Raw genomic sequence first — 24,147 nt, 5'->3', positions numbered from 1 at the left:
TTATGAACATTATTAGTGCCAGAACTGAGCCTTGAGGAACTCCACTCTCTACTCTCCTCTAATTTGATTTCTCCTCCCTAATCACCGTCCCCTGGCTACCTGGATACTAACACTTCCTCTTCCTGCGGTGTGTCAAAATTCATCAGTGTTCTTGTTTTTAGTTTCACCCACAAGTGAGGCAGCTAGAGGTGATAGTACACACAACAAGCTGCATACAGTTCTGTGATCATAGTGATCTGCCTTTTTGTTTGTAAACAGAGGGAGGACAGCCAGGAATAGAGGGCAACCAGGAACACAACACCAGCCCCTGACAACCCTGCCTTGTTTGGTGAAGCTATAGCCATAATTTATATCAAGAAAGTGGCATTAGCTGAAAACGCTTTGTGCACTTACCATGAAACAAGGCTGACTGCACGCAACCAGAACTGCACAGTGAGTGAATCAACCAACCAACCTTTTTGTTTACCATATTAAAGTTACATCTGCTCAGGGTAAGAGCACTGCAACTCTCAAACCAACAGTCGAACACTTTGAACACAAGGAAGGGCAAAAAGCAACATAAGGCATGAGGCGGTGGCTGAGTGGATAGCGTGACGGCGCCGCGTTCAGGACGACGCGAGTTCAATCCCCGCCCGGTGCCACCAAGCTGGGATTTTTCAGCTGCCACCGAGTGGCTTAAAACTACCCACATGCTGTCCAGAAGACCACCTATCAACCCAGACTCTAGATTCTAGGATTGAAGATGAGCTCCGGCAGGGCAGCATGAGCCAATGCAAGATGGCGCCACTATAAACATTGGCCTGCACCACAACGGGCTGGGCCATACCATCAGGCCCTTCCATAAACAAGCCTACCAGCACCACAGGCGAAGATAAAAAAAAAAAAAAAAAAAAAAAAAAAAAATGATTGTTCAATGACTTATGATCACTGATAAACAGAGATGATACTTCCTGCTCTTCTCTCTGTGTTTGAGATGCCACTGGCAGCTCAAACAGAGATTTTTTTTCTAAATATATCTTGCCAAATTATAGGTGCATCATATAATCCAGTGCATCTTATATGGCGGGAAATACAGCACTTCATCATCATTTCATCGACGCCTGCTCCTAGGAGCTCCCACCAGGGGATGGCCACGGCAGAAGAGCTTCCAACTTTCTCTATCCAGACACTCCCTCCTTGCCTGCTCAAAGTTTCTCAAAGATCTTTCCCCCCTCTCCCTAACGTACTCTTGCACCCTATCCCTCCATTTCACTGGAGGTCGTCCTCACAAACCATCACTTTACTTTTGTTGACATTTACTTTCAGCTTTCTCCTGTTACAGACACTATCAAAAACACTGACCAAATTTTGTGTCACTTTCATTTTCTGCAATGAGCACCGTGTCATCAGCAAACAATATCGAATTCAGTACCCACTTCCTTCCCTCATCGAACAGTCTTACTCCAACTTCTCCAACTTTGCCCTTAATTTCTCTAATGACACCATCCATATAAATATTGAATAACCATGGTGACATGACGCACCCTTGTCTTAAGCCCACTTTTATCTCAAAATGTTCACTTGTTTCTCCAGTAATTTTGACACGTGCAGACACACTTAATCCTTGAAAATCAATAATACATAAAAGAAAATGTCACATTAAAGTCTCATAAGTCCTAGACACACACACACCTGCAGGGCGGTGATGGCAGCCTCCCTCACCCAGGCCCCAATGTCCCCTCGCCGGTCCATGGTGTAGTCATCCAGGCTCCTCAGCAATGTTTGGTAGATGGACCCAAGGTTGGCCTCACAGACTTGTTCACATTCTACACAAGAAACAACATAAAATGAATCTATTACCAAAGTACATCATTGAGGCAAATAATTACCCTTGTATAGTACATTCATTGTCTGTACATCTGCACACACTTTTTTTACAGGAAGGGAGACAGCTTAACCCGGTATCAGCGGGGATCGTGTTTCTTAATGTTCCCTCTAAGCAAGAAAAATGAGAAAAAATCACCCCTCACACAAACCATTTCATAATATATATCAAAGCATTTGTGATCAGATTATGTATCATCTATTTTGGGGGTTAAAATCATGGCACAAATTTGGCCCGTCGCTGCTACATGACAAGGCCACAAATTTGTCCCGTCGCTGCTACACGGTAAAGCCACAAATTTGGCCCATCGCTGCTACACGGTAAAGCCACAAATTTGGCCCGTCGCTGCTACAAGGTAAAGCCACAAATTTGGCCCGTCACTGCTACAAGGTAAAGCCACAAATTTGGCCCGTCGCTGCTACACAGTACAGCCACAAATTTGGCCCATCGCTGCTACACGGTAAAGCCACAAATTTGCCCCGTCGTTGCTACACGGAAAAGCCACAAATTTGGCCCGTCGCTGCTACCAGGTTAAGGCCAATGAGATAAAAAAGCAACAAAAGTCTGCCAGGCACTGCTTCAGTAAAGTGGAAGAGAATAAGAGGCCAAAATAGAGGTCAGTTTCAGGAAAAGAGGTGTCCCAATACTCTTCTCTTGAAAGAGGTCAGGTCGCAGGCAGGAGGAAATACAGACAAAGGAAGGCTGTACCAAAGTTTACCAGCAGAAAGGATAAAAGAGTTCTTGTTGGTATATATGAAAAAAAAGTCAAACTGCTTTCCAGGGCGACTGTGGTGATGCTGATTAACTCTTGCATGCAGGATTTGGACAGTACACCAGGTATTCGATATATGTGAGTTCGAAATATGCGAATTCGCTCATATGCGACTAACCTAAATGAGCCAAGTATTCATTTTATGCGAGAAAAATTTGCTATAATGCGAGTAGCAGCGCTGGTGAGACGGGTTGGTGAGGTATGGTGGCCGACTCGCACTAGAGGGCGGTGGGTGCTAATGTTTCCCGCACTTTCCTCGCCTATAATTAACCTTTTCCTTCCTCTGATCCTAAAGTTAATCCTCAGGTAGCTAATTATCAGCTTTATTGTTGCTTTAGTGCTTTATTATTGTGAAACGGTGCCACAATAAATAGTTAGAGGGTTCGAAAACGGGTCGTGGAACATAACCCCCTATGATTAATGGGATGATAGGTTCAATATATGCAAATTCACATTATGCGAACTTTTTGCAGAACGTAACCCTCGCATATAACGAATACCTAGTGTATTGGCAACTCAGTTCAATAGCTACCGATTCTCAATTGGTGACCATATTCTCCCACTTGGTGATTTACCACCCCCATGTAAACACTACGGCATATTTGGCAACCATAGTCTTGTATTTAACAAATGTATCCTATAGCGCCATTAGGCTCTCTTGAGGGGCCAGGATGGTAGTCGGCCCCAGCCTGTCATGGCGCAGGCAAGTGTTTATAGTGGCGCCATCTTCTCTTGGTTCATGCTGCCCCCCGGAACTCCTTTTTGATTCACCTGGACGGTTTCCTCTAGAGTCCAAGTTGATGGGTGGTCTTCAGGACAGCATGTGGGTAGTTTTAAGCCACTCGGCGGTGACTGAAAAATCCGAGGTGGTAGCGTGGGGGATTCGAGCTCGCGTCGTCCATCATGCGGTGAATGTGGGCCCAGCACGCTACCACTCAGCCACCACCTTTCTAGCGAGCTTATGTAACATAAATTTTACAGAGTCAGGAATTTTTCCCATTGCATAGTGTGAAGTGTGTCATGTACAAACCATGGCGCCCTGCATATTATCAAATGAAATCAGACTTAAATCAGTGTGTCTGTGTGTGTATTTATCTAGTTGTAGTTTTACAGGGCCTGGGCTTAGGCTCGTGTGGTCCCGTCTCCATATCTGTATTTGTCCAGTTTTTCCTTAAATTTGTGCACACTCATTGCCGATACTACATCCTCACTTAGTCTGTTCCAAACCTCTATGCTTCTTTGCGGGAAGTTATATTGTCCATCTTCCTGTTGTTGGTGGTGTTGCTGTTCTCTTCAAGTTGTTTTCCTGGCTTACCCATGCATTGTAGACATGACATTGTATAATAACATTTGTTAGCCCTGATGAACCCTACAACATGGCATTATAAATAAGTCAGCCAAATTTGTGGCTTTACCGTGTACCAGCAACGGGCCAAATTTTTCCCATGATATAAACCCCCCAAAATAGATGAAGCATAAACTGATCACAAATGCACTGATATATATGAAATGGATTGCATGAGTGATGATTTTTTCTCATTTTTCTTGCTTAGAGGGGCCCGTAACCCCTTCAACACAAGGACATGTATACTGCGTCCAACCATATCAGAGGATGCATATACAGCATCCTGGCTCGCTTTAGCCAGCACATGAGTTATTTCATCCTGGATGTCTTATGTTATTATTGTGTAATAACATAAGAGTGTCTTGCACGCATTTATACTTGACAGTAACAATCAATTCCAACTGAAAATAACAAAAATAATGAGAAAGAAATGATACAGGTGTGTGTGTGTGGAGTTCCTCTTCCCTCAAGTTGTCGGGTGGCTGGCTATATAGTGCATTGTCTCACGTACCACCCCCTCGGCTCAAGGACACGGTAGCTCCAGTCTCCCCCTTCCTGCCTCCACCTCACATTCATCCTACTGTCTCTGTTCTCATTCTTTCTTCCTTCCTTCCTTCCTTATACCTACTCCCTGCAATGTTTGTGTGTGTGTGTGTGTGTGTGTGTGTGTGTGTGTGTGTGTGTATGTATTTACCTAGTTGTGAAATACAGGTAACTCTCGATTTACACGAGTATTGTGTCCTTGAAGAGGTCGCGTAAATCAAAAACAATGTAAATCAAACAAGAGGTAGGTTTCTATAGAAAAATAAATATTCACTTCATTCAGTGGAGAGAGAGAGAGAGAGAGAGAATATCCATATCACCGAGATATCCACTCAGGCACTCAGTCTCAGCCTCACTCGTGTGAGGAAGAAATGAGGGACACCATGAGCGGCTGTCTAATATTGGTACTGGTACCGGTACCGTACCGTATAACTGGTACTGTTAGTACCGGTACTGGTACCGGTACCTGCCCGCCCCTATTGTTGAGTAGCGTGGCAGCGTGGGTACTGTATTGTTGTTCAAGTGGCGCGCGGGAAGAACTGAGCTCAGCTGTGTGGCCACGACGCCGTGTGAGTCCAGTTGCGTGAGACATCTGGTGGCCACTCCATAAAATATCGCATATAAGTGAAAAAACGTGTAAATTAAACATTTATTTGGATTTTGGTCCCCGTGTTATTTCAAAAACGCGTAAACCAAACTCACATAAATCGAGAGTTACCTGTACAGCAAAAGAGCCGTACTAGGCTTGTGCTGTTCCGTCTCCACAACACTTATTATCCAGTTTGGCTTTAAATTCTTGAATCGTTTTTGCACACACAGTCTCCTTGTCAAGTCCGTTCCATGTTGTTATGCTTCTGTATGGAAAACTGTATTTCTTGATGTCTCTCCTACAGTCACTCTTCTTCAATTTCTTACCATTGCCTCTTGTCACACTTCTGTCACGTTCCACTAGGTCTTCCCTGTCCAATTTCTCCAATCCCTCTTGTATCCTGTACAATGCTATTAGGTCCCCTCTCTCTCTTCTGCTCTCCAGTGTTGTTAGTCCCAATTTCTCCAGTCTTCCTTCATAAGTATGTTCTCTCAGTTTCCGGTAATTTAGTCGCTGCTCTTTGTATTCTTTCCAACTTTCTAATTTCTTTCTTCAATCTAGGTGACCACACTAATGCTGCATGTGTGTGTGTTTCTAAGAAGATTGTATGTTTCCCCAGTTATCCGGTCTATATGTTTTCCAAAGGATAACTTGTCTGTAGTGAAGGGGTTAAGAAACATGATCTCCGCAGCTACCGGGTTAAAATAGGTGCTTTACATACATGGTGTTGTAGTACTATAAAAAGTTGGTCAACAAAGGGTAAAGCCTCCCCGTTGAAAACTGAAAGTCTATACCCAGGAAGACTTGTAGAATGCTGTCTTTGTGCATCTGCAATCTATAAAGGATTTGTATGGATAGAGCATAACTCAAATAATAAATATAATGGTTTTGGAGTGTTGGTTTACTCTCATGGATTCATAGTACTTGCATGAGGGTTCAGGTACATCATCCTCACAATTATTCGGGTCCACTCTCTAATATTGTATTCAAATTGCTTTCCTAAAACCAGGATGCTTTTCATGGTGCAAAGTAGGAAAGGAAAGTTTTGTTTAGTCGGCGCAACATCTGTGGTCATATGCCGGAGAGAGACAGAAGGGGAAGGAATTATAGGAAAAGGGAACAGATCCCAGGAGACGGGACACAACCCCCGATTAATACCTGGTACCCATTCACTGCTGGGTGGACAGGGGTGTAGGGTATCGGAAAAGCCACCCAAATTTTCCCACTCCGCCCGGGAATCGAACCCGGGCTCTCTCGGTTGTGAGCCAAGTGTGCTAACTTTTCATGGTGCAACTGTTTTGACACCACATATAATACATAACTCATATGTAAAAAATTTATCAGCATGGAGAAAATGCAAACCTTTTCCATCCCTCTTGATGCCCACAGTTTCAACAAGCCTGATGATGGAGGCAATGGCCTGCCGACGAGTCTGGGCCCAAGCATTGGTGTCTGGAGTGATTTCCGTGACTTTCATCAGTGACAGCAACACCACATCAAACTTTCCTTGCACCAGGGGAAGTGTTAGACAGCCTGCAAGTGTGTTAAGGTTATTACTGTGAAAGAAAGGATAAACAAGAACCAAAACATCATCACTGTCACGATCAAACCTTACAGATCAGGAACGAAAAATATCACATAAGTAAAAAGACAGCAACTGATTGAATTGTACTATGCTATTACAGGAAAGTAATAATCCCCTGACCACCCAATACAAGGATAACTGAGAGCATTACACTGCATCTACAGTACCTACCTAAAGCAGCTGAAAAGCCTTGACTTTGTATCTCCTTTTCAGTGTTGAGAGCCTTCGTGTAGCGCTCCACCAGCCTGTCCCGCCAAATAAGACCATCCTGTGAGGTGGGCCTGAAGTAGTTGGCCCAGAGAGGTGCCAGTGCCTGTAGAGCAGTGAGGCGGATGTTCTCCTCAGTGCACACCACACAGCCCTCCAGCAGCTGATGCCATACCTCTGTGGAAGATTTTGGATTTCTACATAAGGTTTAACCCGGTAGCAGCGGGGATCGTGTTTCTTAATGGTCCCTCCAAGCGAGAAAAATGAGAAAAGAATCACCCCTCACACAAACCATTTCATAATATATATCAAAGCATTTGTGATCAGATTATGTATCATCTATTTTGGGGGGTTTATATCATGGCACAAATTTGGCCCGTCACTGCTACACGGTAAAGCCACAAATTTGGCCCGTCGCTGCTACACGGTAAAGTCACAAATTTGGCCCGTCGCTGCTACACGGTAAAGCCACAAATTTGGCCCGTCGCTGTTACATGGTAAAGCCACAAATTTGGCCCGTCACTGCTACATGGTAAAGCCACAAATTTGGCCCATCGCTGCTACACGGTAAAGTCACAAATTTGGCCCATCGCAGCTACACGGTAAAGCCACAAATTTGGCCCGTCGCTGCTACCGGGTTAAGAATCTATGAGGCTACTATAACATGATATGTACTTCCAATGTTGAAACAAAATACCACCTGCACAAACCTTGGGCAAGTTACCTGTAGACATCCCGGACAGGTTATTTATTCTATTATTTTTCACAACGACATACATTCGAAGACCAAACAAAAGTTCTAATAAAGGCACATAATGATGCTGTTTATATAAATAACAAATGAAGCCAAGAAGACAGGGTCAATTTAGTTTGAGGTTAATTTTACAGAACTACATATCGTCACCTTCGTAAACAAACCGCCTAAGTCATTATTTTCTACTTTACAGGAAATCAGAAAAGAAGTCATTATCTTATTTGATTTAAGATTTAGGCAGAAATGAAAAGGTCAATTCCAGACCACTTAAACCCTGAATGGCGAAGGCAACTACAGTCATCCCTCAAATAGTACGGTTTCCAATAGTTTGGTTTCGGTTTTATACGGATTGTCATGGAAGATCTTTTAGGATTTTTGAATTTCCTGCTCATGGGGAAATTTAAAAATCCTAAAAAATCTTCTTAGAAAATCCACATAAAACCAAAACCGAACTATTGGAAACCGTACTATTTGACGGACAACTGCATACAAAAATGGGCGTCACATGATGAAAAATTGATGTACACAAAAACCTGGAAATCACTGAAAAATGAATTAGGCGATTATTTTATGAGGGTGACGATATGCTCACTGCCTCTAAATCATAAAGCAAAACTCATCAAAAGAAGGAGCCAGGCCCTTACCCAGGATTTTATGGTCCTGCAGAGGAAGGGAAGCTAAGGAACACTTCTCAATCAGGACAGCAGCAGCTTGCTTCATGTACTCCCCATCCAGGCCTCGGAGCAGCTTCCTCTCCTCCAGGGTGGGAACGATTTTCACGATGTCATTTAAGACGTTTTGGCCTACAAGGAAATACATTGATGTGACTACAGTGTACTAGAATGAATCTGTAGAATATATATTTGCTTCTATGCTTTTTTACAATAATGGCAGTCATTCTGGTCTCTTATTCTAAGGAGGCGGTGGCTGAATGGATAGCATGACGGCGCCGCGTTCTGGACGACTCGAGTTCAATCCCCACCTGGTGCCACCAAGCTGGGATTTTTCAGTCACTGCCGAGTGGCTTAAAACTACCCACATGCTGTCCAGAAGACCACCTATCAACCCAGACTCTAGAGGAAACCGTCCAAGTGAATCAAGAAGGAGTTCCGGGGGGCAGCATGAGCCAAGAGAAGATGGCACCACTATAAACACTTGCCTGTGCCGAACACCATCCAGGCCCCTCAAGAGAGCTTACCGACGCCACAGGTGTACACGAAAAAAAAAAAAAAAAAAAATGAGGTGGGGCTTACCAGCAGGCCCTATCTAGAAAACTGGTCAACATCATCAACAAAGCCTTCTGCTGCAATAGGTGAAAAAAAAGTAAATGCTACAGCTGTCTATAATCTGGAATGTGGGGCTCACCTATAAGTTCATGGAGGCAGGTACCTTCCTTGGCGGTCACCAGGGACAAGGCGTGTATGATGTATGCCACGGCCAGGATGGAGCCGTGTCGGGCTACAAGCTTGAGGCTCATGGTCAGCTCCAGGAGCGTGGGCAGCACTGTCTTGGCCATGTACTCAGAAGCCAGTGGGGTGAGGTTATGGAGGGCCTGCACACACACATACACATGAGCTACTTAGATCAAGCCAAACAAGTAAATATTGATCCTATTCACAATTATTTATAAGTTAGATTGTGTAAGGCCAAACATACATACATACAATACCCTTAACCCGGTAGCAGCGGGGATCGTGTTTCTTAATGGTCCCTCCAAGCGAGAAAAATGAGAAAAAATCACCCCTCACACAAACCATTTCATAATATATATCAAAGCATTTGTGATCAGATTATGTATCATCTATTTTTGGGGGTTTATATCATGGCACAAATTTTGGTCGGTTTATATCAGTAAAGCCACAAATTTGGCCCTTAGCTGCTACACAGTAAAGCCACAAATTTGGCCCATCGCTGCTACATAGTAAAGCCACAAATTTGGCCCATCACTGCTACATAGTAAAGCCACAAATTTGGCCCGTCGGTGCTACACAGTAAAGCCACAAATTTGGCCCGTCGCTGCTACACAGTAAAGCCACAAATTTGTTATTAGTAAAGCCACAAATTTGGCCCGTCGCTGCTACACAGTAAAGCCACAAATTTGGCCCGTCGCTGCTACACAGTAAAGCCACAAATTTGGCCCGTCGCTGCTACACAGTAAAGCCAATAATTTGGCCCGTCACTGCTACCGGGTTAAGAGTCAGAAAATATATAATAAACCTCCATGCTCAAGGTAGACACCCAGTCCTGTCACTTGCCTGAGAACCTTGTCAAAAGCTTTTTTCAAATCGAGATATACACAATCAGCCCATCCTTCTCTCTCTAGCACCACGTCTATTGCTCTTGAGTAGAAACACTAAGTTAGTGACACACGATTTCCCTTTTCTAAATCCAAACTGTCCTTCATTTATCATGTTTTCCTTTTCTAAATGTTCAACCCAGTGTTTTTTATTATACTTTCACAAATCTTGCACTAGTCAAAGAGACTGGTCTATAATCTAGTGGTTCAGTTTTATCTCCACTTTATAAAATGGTACAATGTTAGCTCTCTTCCACTCTAAGGGCATTCTATTGTGTATTTACCTAGTTGTAGTTTTACAGGGCCTGGGCTTTACGCTCGTGTGGTCCCGTCTGTATCTGCATTTATCCAACTTTTCCTTAAAGCTTTGCACACTTCTCGCCGATACTACATCCTCACTTAATCTGTTCCAAACCTCTATATTTCTGTGTGTGTGTGTGTGTGTGTGTGTAAATAGGAACTCCACTTCCATCCTTCCTTTCTCCCTTGGAAGAGGAAAACCAATCAGCTTGAGAAATATTGCCCAGACGGTGTGGACTGCAAGTATGAAACCCACCCAACCAGCACGGGTCAATATCCCTGGAGTATTGAATTGTAGATAAAAAACAGAACTGAATGCTTTATAATTGTTTAAGACTGCAGATGTAGAAAGTTGGAAAGTTTGGTTTAGTCGGCGCAACATCTGTGGTCATATGCCGGAGAGAGACAGAAGGGGAAGGAATTATAGGAGAAGGAAACAGATCCCAGGAGACGGGACACAACCCCCATTAATACCTGGTACCCATTCACTGCTGGGTGGACTGGGGCGTAGGGTATCGGAAAAGCCGCCCAAATTTCTCCACTCCGCCCGGGAATCAGAGTTTCAATATATAGAGGTGTCATGATACTCTCTCGGTTGTGAGCCGAGTGTGCTAACCACTGCACCATGAAGCCCCCGACTGCAGATGTATATGTACATATTAATCACTTCCTATAAGAGGTATGTATAAGTATGTATTAAACACTGCATAGGGGAGCTCAAAATCTCAACTGAAACTTTTGTCCCATTTCTTGATAAACCAGCGTCCTTGAGGTTAGTCATTCTGTATCATCACAATTTTCTTTCCCTCTCACAGATGCTTTCCGTATACAGGGGGCATCTCATGTGTGGGGGGGTTCCACACGGCCCTTTTGAACAGAGTAGAATCAAAGGCATTTCATCTCATCAATTCCCTTCATCTTACTGACAGTCTGAATCTCACGGCACTGTAAGCCATTTTTTTCTATTTTCTAATGTTGTTTTCTTTATGATTGCTGTTCTAAACTTGTTATCTGCTTGCCTCCACCCTCCTGCACCACAATTTTCTACTTTCACACATAATTATACAAGTCAAATCCCTTATACAAGAGTTAACTATCATCTTCATTCTTTCATCCCTTTCTCTGGTAACCTCTAGAACAGCATTCCTCTATCTGTATTGCCTCCTGCCTATGACTTAACCCGGTAGCAGCGGGGATCCTGTTTCTTAATGGTCCCTCTAAGCGAGAAAAATGAGAAAAAATCATCCCTCACACAAACCACTTCATAATACATATCAAAGCATTTGTGATCAGTTTATGCATAATCTATTTTGGGGGGTTTATATCATGGCACAAATTTGGCCTATCGTTGCTACACGGTAAAGCCACAAATTTGGCCCGTCGCTGCTACACGGTAAAGCCACAAATTTGGCCCGTCGCTGCTACACGGTAAAGCCACAAATTTGGCCCGTCGCTGCTACACGGTAAAGCCACAAATTTGGCCCGTCGCTGCTACACGGTAAAGCCACAAATTTGGCCCATTGCTACTACACAGTAAAGCCACAAATTTGGCCCGTCGCTACTACACGGTAAAGCCACAAATTTGGCCCATCGCTACTACCAGGTTAACTATCATCTTCATTCTTTCATCCCTTTCTCTGGTAAACTCTAGAACAGCATTCCTCTATCTGTATTGCCTCCTGCCTATTACTTAAACACATTTCAGAGGCGAGTATCATGACACCTCTATATATTGAAACTCTAATATACACTCATTGCAGGAGGAGTGCCATGCAAGCTTTTTGTTTTCTTTCATTTTTAACTGTTACCTTTGAAAGTTTGGAAAGTTTCGTTTAGTCGGCGCAACATCTGTGGTCATATGCCGGAGAGAGACAGAAGGGGAAGGAATTATAGGAGAAGGGAACAGATCCCAGGAGGCGGGACACAACCCCCGATTAATACCTGGTACCCATTCACTGCTGGGTGGACAGGGGCATAGGGTATCGGAAAAGCCACCCAAATTTTTCCACCCCGCCCGAGAATCGAACCCAGGCTCTCTCGGTTGTGAGCTGAGTGTGCTAACCACTACACCACGAAGCCCCTTTGTTACCTTTGAGCTGACACCTTCCCTGTAAAAAGAAAAGTGAAAATCAAGCAGTGTTTGGTACCTTGGCTGTCAGCTCCCTGATAGCTGAGTCCCAGTGGATGACCTTCAGTTGCACAAGGTGGTCTATCAGTGCTTGTGTATACTCGGGGTACCTGAAAAAATTGACCTTTCAAAATTAACTCTAAAACATTATGGTTGGTATCATAAGACACTTTCGTTTCTCACATCAGCTATTTCTAAAGGTCAAAGAGGGGGTCAGTCGGGTTCTAATGAGTGTTTCTTGAGGTTCACGGTACAGAGGAAGGGTCAAACTACCACCAGGGTCATAAAACTATTCCTGGAAATTACCACAACTCCTACCAAAGCCTTGTCAAATATGTGTTCTTGGGCGGGGAAATGTCTTGCAATATGACCCCTTCGAAGGCCTCTCTCCCTCCTTCCTTCCCTTCCTCTATTGCTTTTCTTCCTCCTTCTGTTCCTCCTCCTCCTCTTCTTCCAGTCTTTCATGTTTACCTCCCTTCTCTCCCGTGTCCTCCTTCCTCCTTCCTTCCCTTCTTTTTATGACTTTTTATAACTTTTCTTTCCTCCTTTCCTCCTCCTCTTCTTCCAGTCTTTCATGTTTACCTCCCTTCTCTCCCGTGTCCTCCTTCCTCCTTCCTTCCCTTCTTTTTATGACTTTTATGACTTCTTGGGCAGGGAAATGTCTTGCAATATGACCCTATTTGTCTTTAAAAAAATTCACTCTTTAGTTTTACATTATGAGGCATGATAATCATCTATGTTCCAAAACATATGAACATACTCTAGAGCAGTTTTTTACCATAACATGCATGCATAGATACGGGAAGCCAAGCACCCCTTAGGTCAGGCTATGTCAAATTGAAAAGATGTTAACCCGGTAGCAGAGGGGATCATGTTTCTTAATGGTCCCTCTAAGCGAGAAAAATGAGAAAAAATCATCACTCACACAAACTATTTCATAATATATATCAAAGCATTTGTGATCAGTTTATGCATCATCTATTTTGGGGGGTTTATATCATGGCACAAATTTGGCCCGTCGCTGCTACACGGTAAAGCCACAAATTTGGCCCATCGCTGCTACCGGGTTAATACAGAAATTTATTCTTAACCTGGTAGCAGCGACGGGCCAAATTTGTGACTTTACCGTGTAGCAGCGACAGGCCAAATTTGTGACTTTAACGTGTAACAGTGACGGGACAAATTTGTGCCATGATATAAACACCCCTATAAAGATGATACATAAACTGATCACAAATGCTTTGATATATATTATGAAATGGTTTGTGTGAGGGGTGATTTTTTCTCATTTTTCTCGCTTAGAGGGACCATTGAGAAACATGATCCCCGCTGCTACCGGGTTAATAAAGTAATACCAGATGGGAAGCATTGCTGTATGAACATATTGCATAGTACTTGACTGAAGGCCAGTCTAAAAATCCTTAAAATCAATAAAGGACCCCAGGTTAAGAAATGCTGTCCTGGAGGGTTACTCAGCTGGGTATACTCACTTTGCCACTTCTACACTCAATTTGAGGAAGGCATTGGAGCGATTCCCAACAGCAAAGTAGTCAACAGTTGTGAGAATCTCAATGCCATGTGGGAAGGCCCCCTGACGACCGACGTGCTCCTGGAAGGCAGCCGATCCTGCCCGCCTACAGGGAATCTATAGGAAGATGACACACATGTGACTATGTATAAAAGTAGGAAAGAGTAATCAAACATACAACATCCATATTCTTCAATTGACCCCTTCACTCCGACGGCATCATCGTATGGAAAGGGTTAGTCCTCTTCTAAACCTGTTAATCCTCTTCCATTTCCTCTTAATCCTCTTCTAAATCTCTTAAGAGGAAATGGAAGAGGATGAAGAGGAATTTAGAGGAGGATTGAGAGGTTTAGAAGAGGATTAATCCACTTCCATTTCCTCTTGAGCCTTTCCATCTTGGCCGACCATCAGGCCCCACCGGGAAGATGCCTACCGGCGCAATAGGCAACAACGTAAAAAAAAAAAATAAATAAATAAATAAATAAATAAATAAATAAATAAATAAAAAATACTGTGACACCGACGTCTGCGTCACGGATGGAAAGGGTTAATTTATTTATAGATTTTGCTTTTTGTGTCTGTGTGTACATTCGACCCTTGATTTAACAAACTAAATGAAGAGCCAACTACATTCAATCCTTAATATCCCAGACAAATGGGGGACAGCAGTTGCCCGGAAACCAAAAAAGCCCGGAAATTGGGAATCATTCCAGTCCGGGGGTCAAGGCCCATTCCCAGACATTTACAACACTTCTTACTTTCTTTTATTGCTCGTTTTGATTACATTTTGCATTCTCTATATTTCTTTTTCCTTTCCCTTTTTACTTGTTCAGACACATTTCTTTCTTGAGTTTTGTTAAAAAGTTCCCTCTTCTCTTTTGCTATCCTCCTTATCTCTTCTGTCCACCTTGAATTTCCTTTTCTTTTTCCATCTCTCACCACTTTCATCCCTAACACTTTTTTTGTTGTAGTTACCATTATTTCTTTAAATGTTCCAAAAGCTTTTTCAATATTTGTATTATCTTTTACACTTTCACATTTTTCACTTAAGGCCTCTGCCATTTCATGTTATACTCATCTTTTATTTCTTTTTCCTGTAACTTTTCTATCTTCAGTGTTTCCTTTTTTACTTCACCTTTCTTTTCAAACAGCCACTTTTCTTTCATCTTTAACTTTGCCAGCACTGCAAGATGGTCAGATCCATTGAACGTTCCTCTTACTACCTTCGTGTCACAAATTTCTTTTCTAAGCCTTTCATCTACTGCCACATAATCAATCAATCCTTTTTGCTCATCATCATCTCCCCTCCTCCATGTGTATCGGTGGATATTCTTGTGCTGAAAGAAGGTGTTCACTAGGAACATTCCCCTCTCAGCACAGACACCCACCAGGCACTCTCCATTTTCATTCTTCCCAGGTATCCCCCATTTTCGCACCACATCCATCACACGCCACATGCATATTTATTTTGGTAGTTCCACCAGGGCCACCAGATGGCGAGTAGATCTCAGTGAAGGACCCAATAGGCAGTTGACAAAAGACACGGTAGTGTGTCGAAATTCATCAACCCTTTGTTTGTAAACAAAGCCCGCGCATGCGCAGATTGGATGGGATGTCTTAGGATACGTGGATTTCAGATGACACCACACCGGCTCTAAGCTAGTAACAGGCCTCAATTAACTTACAACAAATAGTCACTGATTCAACACAGAGTCATTAGAGCAACACTCCATGATCCTGTGACTGCACTTGGTATCAAAAGAATTGACACGCTTCTCTGTTCATTATACAGGTAACTCTTGATTTATGCGAGTTTGGTTTACGCATTTATTAAATAAAGAGGGGTCCAAAATCCAAATAAATGTTTAATTTACACGTTTTTTTCACTTATACGCGATATTTTATGGAGTGGCCACCAGATGTCTCACGCAACTGGACTCACACGGCGCCGCGGCCACACAGCTGAGCTCAGTTCTTCCTGCGCGCCACTTGAACAACAATACAGCACCCACGCTGCCACGCTACTCAACAACAACAACACCCTCGCTGCTGTGCTACCACGAGGGAAAGGGCAGCCAGAGGAGGAACCACAAGAGGGAGAGGAGTCAGAGTGATACAGTAGGGAATAAGGGTACAAACCAACCTCTTGTTTGATTTACATTGTTTTTGATTTACGCGACCTCTTCAAGGACACAATACTCGCGTAAATCGAGAGTTACCTGTACTTCATTCACTATACTTCCTTACCACTTGCAAAGCTTACTAAGAGAGGCTTAGCAATGTTTATGAGTCTCACTGGTTATGTTGGATGTTGCTTCTTATTGTTACAAAAGAAAAAATGTTGGAGGCATTTAGAGACTTCACATTTTCCTCACGTGCAGAAGTACCTTATATAACAAAAAATATTTACTAATGTGTTTTAGGTGTCAATACTCACCTCCCTGTCAAAGAGAGAAACTATTAGGAGTCCCCTGGCCAGCTGTTTGACATATGGGGCCATCTGTTCAGGGTGGTAGGCTCTTGCAAAGGCCCAGCACAGGTAGCAAGCAGCATCTCTGAGGGGAAGGGAATAAAACTCCATCTAAATATATATGATATTAAATTTTAAAAAATCCTTTTTAGTTTCAATGAGATAAAATGAATTAGTAGTTAAAAATACCTCAAAAACAAGGTTGATATCATCACTAGAGGAAAAGTTGGAAAGTTTGGTTTAGTCGGCGCAACATCTGCAGTCATATGCCGGAGAGAGACAGAAGGGGAAGGAATTATAGGAGAAGGGAGCAGACCCCACGAGACGGGACACAACCCCCGATTAATACCTGGTACCCATTCACTGCTGGGTGGACAGGAGCGTAGGGTACCAGAAAAGCCCCCCAAAATTTTTCAACTCCACCCGGGAATCGAACCCGGGCTCTCTCGGCTGTGAGCCAAGTGTGCTAACCACTGCACCACGAAGCCCCCTAACGTCTTTGGAATCTTGTGGACCAAACTCAGCCGTTCTACTACCAACTGGATTCTACCGATACCTCTACATCATTCTCCCGGACCTCCAGAATCCACAGCTAAGTAAAAGACTAGAGTTGGCCAATTCTATTTGCCTTAGCTTGAGAGAGGAGTACAGGAGCATCCAAGGTAAGCTCACTTCCTTTGACTATAAGTTGGTAGCTAATATTAATTCAAAATGCTGACATATTCCCACAAAAGATTTAATTATGGTTTTCAAACTCAAAAAGAAAAAAGTAGAAAGTTTCGTTTAGTCAGCGCAACATCTGTGGTCATATGCCGGAGAGAGACAGGAAGGGAAGGAATTATAGAAGGGAACAGATCCCAGGAGACGGGACACAACCCCCGATTAATACCTGGTACCCATTCACTGCTGGGTGGACAGGGGCATAGGGTATTGGGAAAGCCACCCAAATTTTTCCACTCCGCCCGGGAATCGAACCCAGGCTCTCTCAAAAAGGACCTGAAGCATGTAGACTGGGAAGATTTGCTGGAAAGAAAGTTGGAAAGACAAGGGAACATGAACATAAATTGAAGAAAACAAGATGCAGAAATAACGTAAAGAAGGTTTGCCTCTCCAACAAAATACAGTCATCCCTCAAATAGTAAGGTTTCCAAGAGTTCGGTTTCGGCTTTATGTGGATTTTCATGGAAGATTTTTTAGGATTTTTAAATTTCCCAACGAGCAGGAAATTTAAAAATCCTAAAAAGATCTTCCAGACAATCCGTATAAAGCCAAAACCAAACTACTGGAAACTGTACTATTTGAGGGATGACTGTAATTGACACTTGGAGAAGTTTGGATGCAGAGATGTTTAGATCTAAGAACATCTATGAATTTTAACCCAGCAGCGTTGGTGGACCCATTTTTGGGCTCCCGCGAGTCGGTCCACTGAAACGGCGGACCCAGTTTGGGGCTCTGCTCAATACCCCTAATTCAGGCTAATTGTAGGCGGTGGTAGCATAGAGCAACCCACCATGCATGCCCTGGGTCATTATGGTGGGTGAGTGATCTTGAGGTGGGCTTATTTGTCATAGGTGGTGCTGTAAGGTTATGGCAGATTGAATTAGCTTTTTTTTTTTTTTTTTTTTACAAGGAAGGGAACTCAAGGCAAAAAAAAAAAAAAAAAAAAAAAAAAAAAGCCGCTACTCGCTCCTAAAAAAAAAGATCCAAAGAAAGAAGATAAGGAGTCAGGGAGGAGGAGAGGAGAGGTCCCCTCTCCCTGAAGTTGAAAAGAGGTGAATGGAGGAGGAGGAGAGAAAGATGAAGGAAGATTGTTCCAGGTTTACCAGCGTGAGGGATGAAGAGGTGCTGGTTAGCTCTTTCTTGCATAAGGGGTTTGGACAGGATGAGTAGATGAGCAGAAGTGAAATGCAGGTGGGAGGGGGGGAGGGGGGGGGGCAGTTGCAGTTAGAGTTCAGAGAAGAATATCGATAGAAGATAGAAATAGATAGAAGATTACACAGAATTTAAAGAGTAGAGAGAAGATCAGGAGGGAGGATGAGGAGGGAGAGATGATGAGCCTTGGCCTCTGACCCCACCTGAAAGAGCTGTGTGGTGAGTGAGCCCCCACACATGAGATGCATGCTCCATACTCCACAGATGACAACCTATATGGTATATGGAACTGCAGCAGGGGAGAAAACTGGAGAAGCTGGGAGAGGGCAGCCTCGAGCCTCGAGGAAGCTGATTTAGTAAGAGATGAGATATGAAGTAAGCTAGCCATACAGTAATCACTTGTCAAATTCTCTGAAGTAGACAACAAGCGACTCTCGGCTAGATGCCACGCGTCACGAGACTGTTTATTTTGTAACAAACACCACCCAAAAATAATGTAGTTTGAGTAAACGCAAATATTTTTAATGGCTTTATGGTTATGAGAGGAGTACTCTGATATACATTTCATGCTCTTTTCTTAGTCTCAAAAATGCAGTGTACTGTTGAAGTTTCTCGGCCACTTCTCAGCTTTCCCACAGCCGAAGCCCACGGGTTAAGCAAAGATAGATAAATGCAGATATGGAGACACAACATCAGTCTGGCTCAAATCCTATATGCTACAACTAGACAAGTACACACACGCACCTGATGTTGGCCCCCATGAAGCACTTCCCCTTCAACTCATCATACACCAGAGCCTTCCCCAGCACAGGCGTAACTGCTGGCAGTCGTTCCGGCAGTAGAAGTCCTCGCCGAGCTGGCCAAGCAGAACACAGTGATTAAGAATCTTCTAAAACAGGCCACACACTTTCAGTTGCATACAATTAAATTTAAACAGCATACTTTTCAAATCATCAGGAGTGTATTTTAGGAAAACAGAATTATTGGATCGGATATTGCATATATTTGTGTTATGTTATTAAGATATTTGATTAAATATGTGTTATGCACCTGATAGATGCCCTGTGCATTATCATACAGATCCAGAAAATTACTTCTGATCTTCTACATCATATATCACAAAGTGGTTTTATATTTTACCCGGTAGCAACGACGGGCCAAATGTGTGGCTTTACCGTGTAGCAGCGACGGGCCAAATTTGTGGCTTTACCATGCACCAGCAACGGGCCAAATTTGTGGCTTTACCGTGTAGCAGCGACGGGCCAAATTTGTGGCTTTACCGTGTAGCAGCGACGGGCCAAATTTGTGGCTTTACCATGTAGCAGCGACGGGCCAAATTTGTGGCTTTACCGTGTAGCAGCGACGGGCCAAATTTGTGACTTTACTGTGTAGCAGCGACTGGCCAAATTTGTGGCTTTACCGTGTAGCAGCAACGGGCCAAATTTGTGCCATGATATAAACCCCCCAAAACAGATGATACGTAATCTGATCACAAATGCTTTGATACGTATTATGAAATGGTTTGTGTGAGGGGTGATTTTTTTCTCATATTTCTCGCTTAGAGGGACCATTAAGAAACATGATCCCCGCTGCTACCGGGTTAAAAACAGTCATTTCATAATTGGATGCATAAAATCAAAACTGAAAATAAATTACTTAGCTGATCACAAGGCATGACTTATACAATACAGATATTCATTATGTTTTTCAATTGAGTTTCCCTATTATATTATATCTTGTTGCTATTTTCAAATATTCAAACAAAACAGTATTCCCCCAGTCATCTCAGCTCACCCAGCTCAGCAAGGGCCAAGCAGCCTCCGTGCCATCCCTTGTCGGATTCTCGGGAAGAAAACAACTCCAATATGGCTCCAACAACCTCATCTCCAAACTCTCTAGGTAGGCGACCTGTCATCCGCCCCACACCCTTGGCAGCTGACCATCTAGGAGAACAGATACATCAAAATGAAGTGCAAACACACACACGCTCAAAACATTTGGTATATTTGGTAAACAGTAAAAAAGGAACACACATGAAAAGCATACCAGCAATATAGGCATAAAAAAATAAATAAATAAATAAAAAATCATTCATCACATTAATTTCTATTACTTCCTCCACTCCATCACTACTTCCTTAACTACCTCCTCAACCATGGAACTTTTTATCCAATTATTTTCTGTGGTGTCAAAGTTGCTCTGTCACAATAAAAGTTACTGATCACATCTAACCCGGCAGCAGCGACGGGCCAAATTTGTGCCATGATATAAACCCCCAAAAATAGACGATACATAATCTGATCACAAATGCTTTGATATATATTATGAAATGGTTTGTGTGAGGGGTGATTTTTTCTCATTTTTCTCGCTTGGAGGGACCATTAAGAAACCTGATCCCCGCTGCACCAGGTTAAGCAAATGCCTGTGAGTGTTGTGTTTTCCTCACCAACTATTTCTGAAGAGAAGTTAAAAAGATGCAGCAGAGGTGACACTGACCACACTCACAGGTACACAATTTTCTTTATTTACAAACTGCCCTGCCCCCCACACGTTGGAAAGTTTGGTTTAGTCAGCGCAACATCTGTGATCAAGAGAAGATGGCGCCACTATAAACACTTGCCTGCGCCATGACGGGCTGGGGCCGAATACCATCCAGGCCCCTCAAGCAAGCCTATTGGCGTAATAGACAGAGACGTATAAAAAATATAAAAAAATGCCGGAGAGAGACAGAAGGGGAAGGAATTATAGGAGAAGGGAACAGATCCCAGGAGACGGGACATAACCCCCGATTAATACCTGGTACCCATTCCCTGCTAGGTGGACAGGGGCGTAGGGTATCGGAAAAGCCACCCAAATTTTTTCACTCTGCCCGGGAATCGAACCCGGGCTCTCTTGGTTGTGAGCCGAGTGTGCTAACCACTGCACCACGAAGCCCCCTCTGAGTCAAGAAGGAGGAACACACTGCTCAGGGAAGATGCAACACCTCACCTCACTACTGTGTCCTGGTCCTTGAGACCCTGCAAGAGGTAGTCAATCACCTCCTCTACATTCTCTCCAACCTCTTCATCCTCTTCTTCTTCCACTTCTTTCTTCTCCACATCCTGGGAAGGCTGCTCCACTCCACTGCCGTGCACGTTGATGGCCAGGCTCCTGCTGCCCCGCTGGTACCGCCATGACACCACCCTTGGCTTCAGGAAGGTCAGTCCTGTTGAGAGGTTTGAACCATCACTCATTAGTCTCTTGTACCTCACTGCACTTTGGTTAAGTACATTTTTTATTTTTTTATTGCAGTTTTTAAGGTCAAGTTTATAAATTAGCTTTTACATGGATACAGTAGGATCCTGCCAAGAAAGACTTGTAAAATAACATTTCTGACAATAACAGCAGGTTAGAATAGATAACACGTGTCTAAAATGATGTTTACATTCTTGTTTATTGGGGGGGGGGGGGTTATGTCGCGGCCTATTGCACTGTTAGGCTTTTTTCACCGTTGGGGCCTGATGGTCGGCCCAGCCGGTTGGGGCGTAGGCGAGTGTTTATAGTGGCGCCATATTGTTTTGGCTCATACTGCCCCCGGGAGCTCATCTTTGAGCCTCTCTTTGGAGAGGTTATCTAGAGTCCGGGTTGATAGGTGGTCTTCAGGGCAGCATGTGGGTAGTCTTAGGCCACTCGGCGGTGACTGAAAAATCCCAGCTGTGTGGCGGCTAGGATTCGAACCCGCGTCCCTCCTGGATCTCCCGGACGCGGCGCCGGCACACTAACCACTCAGCCACTGCCTCCCCGCGTCGTTTACTGTCATCTTGATGACATCATCATCATACATGCCCAAAGCCAGGAATCATGAACGTCCTGCAACATTGTAAGCTCTTCCTACAATGTTGTAAACCTACAACCTAATTCACAAAGTGCTAAAACAGTTTGAAGGCTGTAGCCAAGGTTGAAAATCATGAAGGCTACATGAGCCAAATTTGAATAGGTACTGAACATAAATGCAGCAAAATTTTGCTTTATCAAGCATTGCATTTTACTACCATTAGCGTACTTAAGACTTAAACAACAGGATTGTTTTCATAAAATGTTCTTGAGAAGCAGGGAAAAAAAACTGCTAAAATTGAAAAGTTTTGTTTAGTCGGCGCAACATCTGTGGTCATATGCTGGAGAGAGACAGAAGGGGAAGGAATTATAGGAGAAGGGAACAGACCCCAGGAGACGGGACACAACCCCCAATTAATACCTGGTACCCATTCACTGCTGGGTGGACAGGGGCGTAGGGTATCAGAAAAGCCGCCCAAATTTTCCCACTCAGCCTGGGAATTGAACCCAGGCTCTCTCGGTCGTGACCCGAGTGTGCTAACCACAGCACCACGAAGCCCCTGAATAGAACTGCTAATCTTTTTTTTTATTTTTATTTTTTTATTCATATGGTATGAAGTTTCTTGACTCACTGAACACAGCAGTGAAATCCATATTACGTACGATATGTCATGTAATAGTCACGCTACAGGATATGAAACATGGCTGTGGTGTGAGCTGCCTGCATGAAACACTACTCAGGGCAGAAGGACACACTGCAGTCTACAGGCTGGAGAAGGGTCTGGAGAGGGAGAACCAAAGTGCCTATTTTTTGACATTTTCTCTTTCTTTCAGGCATATTTTTTCTGCTCACTGTTAATCCTCCTTGGACCTGGATGGAGACGGTGGAAGGTTTTGAAAGAATTGTGAGCAGCGATACCAGATGGTCATACTCAGCACACTGCAATTAGTTGTCCCTCAAATAGTAGTTTCCAATAGTTCGGTTTCAGTTTTATACGGATTGTCATTGAAGATCTTTTAATGATTTTTAAATTTCCTGCTCGTCGGGAAATTTAAAAATCCTAAAAAAAAATCTATGAAAATCCACATAAAACCGAAACCGAGCTATTGGAAACCGTACTATTTGAGGGACGACTGAACAGGTAACTCTCGATTTAAGCGAGTTTGGTTTATGCGTTTTTTAAATAACGTGGGGTCCAAAATCCAAATAAATGTTTAATTTACACGTTTTGTCACTTAAACGCTGTGGTGATTTTATAGTTTAAGTTGTCTGTATTTGTTGGGGTTTTAGTGCCTGTTCGTTTTAGTGTTTCATATGTATCGTTCGGGATAGGTGATTCGTATGTAATATGAATCGTATTATATGGTTTCGAAACTAATGTATCTTGTTTCTTCGTCGATGAAGCCAGTGCACTCGGGCTAGCCTAGAGAAAAGGGCATTTGAGGTGGTTTACTTATTCCCTCACGACATACGTGATATCTTATGGAGTATCAGGTATCAGGACACCTCTCTTTCCGAAACTGATCTTCTTTCAGCCACCTCTTTTAATTCTTTTTTGGGAGCAGCGAGTAGCGGGCTTTTTTTATTATTATTTTCTTTTTTTGTGCCCTTGAGCTGTCTCCTTTGTTGTGAAAAAAAAAAAATTTATGGAGTGGCCACCAGATGTCTCACGCAACTGGACTCACACGGCGCCGCGGCCACACAGCTGAGCTCAGTTGATCCTGCGCGCCACTTGAACAACAATACAGTACCCACGCTGCCACGCTACTCAACAACAACAACACCCTCGCTGCTGTGCTACCACAAGGGGAAGGGCAGCCAGAGGAGGAACCACGAGAGGGAGAGGAGTCAGAGTGATACAGTAGGCAATAAAGGTACAAACCTACCTCTTGTTTGATTTACATTGTTTTTGATTTACGCGACCTCTTCAAGGACACAATACTCCCGTAAATCGAGTTACCTGTATATCTTTATAGTCCAAAACTTGTGATGCAAAAGTTGTGAGAGGAATATTTAACCCTAGAATAGTAGCATCGTCCGGGATTCTGAATTAAGGCCTATTTTGCGTTGAAGAGGAGAC

At 43.4% G+C, this 24,147-nt stretch overlaps 1 protein-coding gene across 2 annotated transcripts in view; it reads right to left on the bottom strand.

Moving 5' to 3' along the window:
• Nucleotides 1-24,147, bottom strand: part of LOC126990159 (tubulin-specific chaperone D-like) — a 51,457-nt gene that overhangs the window by 7,896 nt on the left and 19,414 nt on the right. For both annotated transcript variants that reach the window (XM_050848717.1, XM_050848712.1), the window contains exons 7-17: nt 21,242-21,458; nt 20,048-20,196; nt 18,998-19,109; nt 16,349-16,466; nt 13,874-14,028; nt 12,403-12,493; nt 9,025-9,211; nt 8,304-8,462; nt 6,870-7,082; nt 6,476-6,646; nt 1,672-1,805 (exon numbers count right to left, since the gene is read on the bottom strand). In XM_050848717.1, the coding sequence (XP_050704674.1) occupies nt 1,672-1,805; nt 6,476-6,646; nt 6,870-7,082; nt 8,304-8,462; nt 9,025-9,211; nt 12,403-12,493; nt 13,874-14,028; nt 16,349-16,466; nt 18,998-19,109; nt 20,048-20,196; nt 21,242-21,458 (1,706 nt within the window). The remainder of the gene's footprint in view (nt 1-1,671; nt 1,806-6,475; nt 6,647-6,869; nt 7,083-8,303; nt 8,463-9,024; nt 9,212-12,402; nt 12,494-13,873; nt 14,029-16,348; nt 16,467-18,997; nt 19,110-20,047; nt 20,197-21,241; nt 21,459-24,147) is intronic.

Source organism: Eriocheir sinensis, chromosome 6 (genome assembly GCF_024679095.1).
Source record: "Eriocheir sinensis breed Jianghai 21 chromosome 6, ASM2467909v1, whole genome shotgun sequence".
Classification (NCBI taxonomy): Eukaryota; Metazoa; Arthropoda; class Malacostraca; order Decapoda; family Varunidae; genus Eriocheir; species Eriocheir sinensis.
The sequence above is the reverse complement of the archived record's forward strand: the minus strand, read 5'-3'. Positions and strand labels throughout refer to the sequence as shown.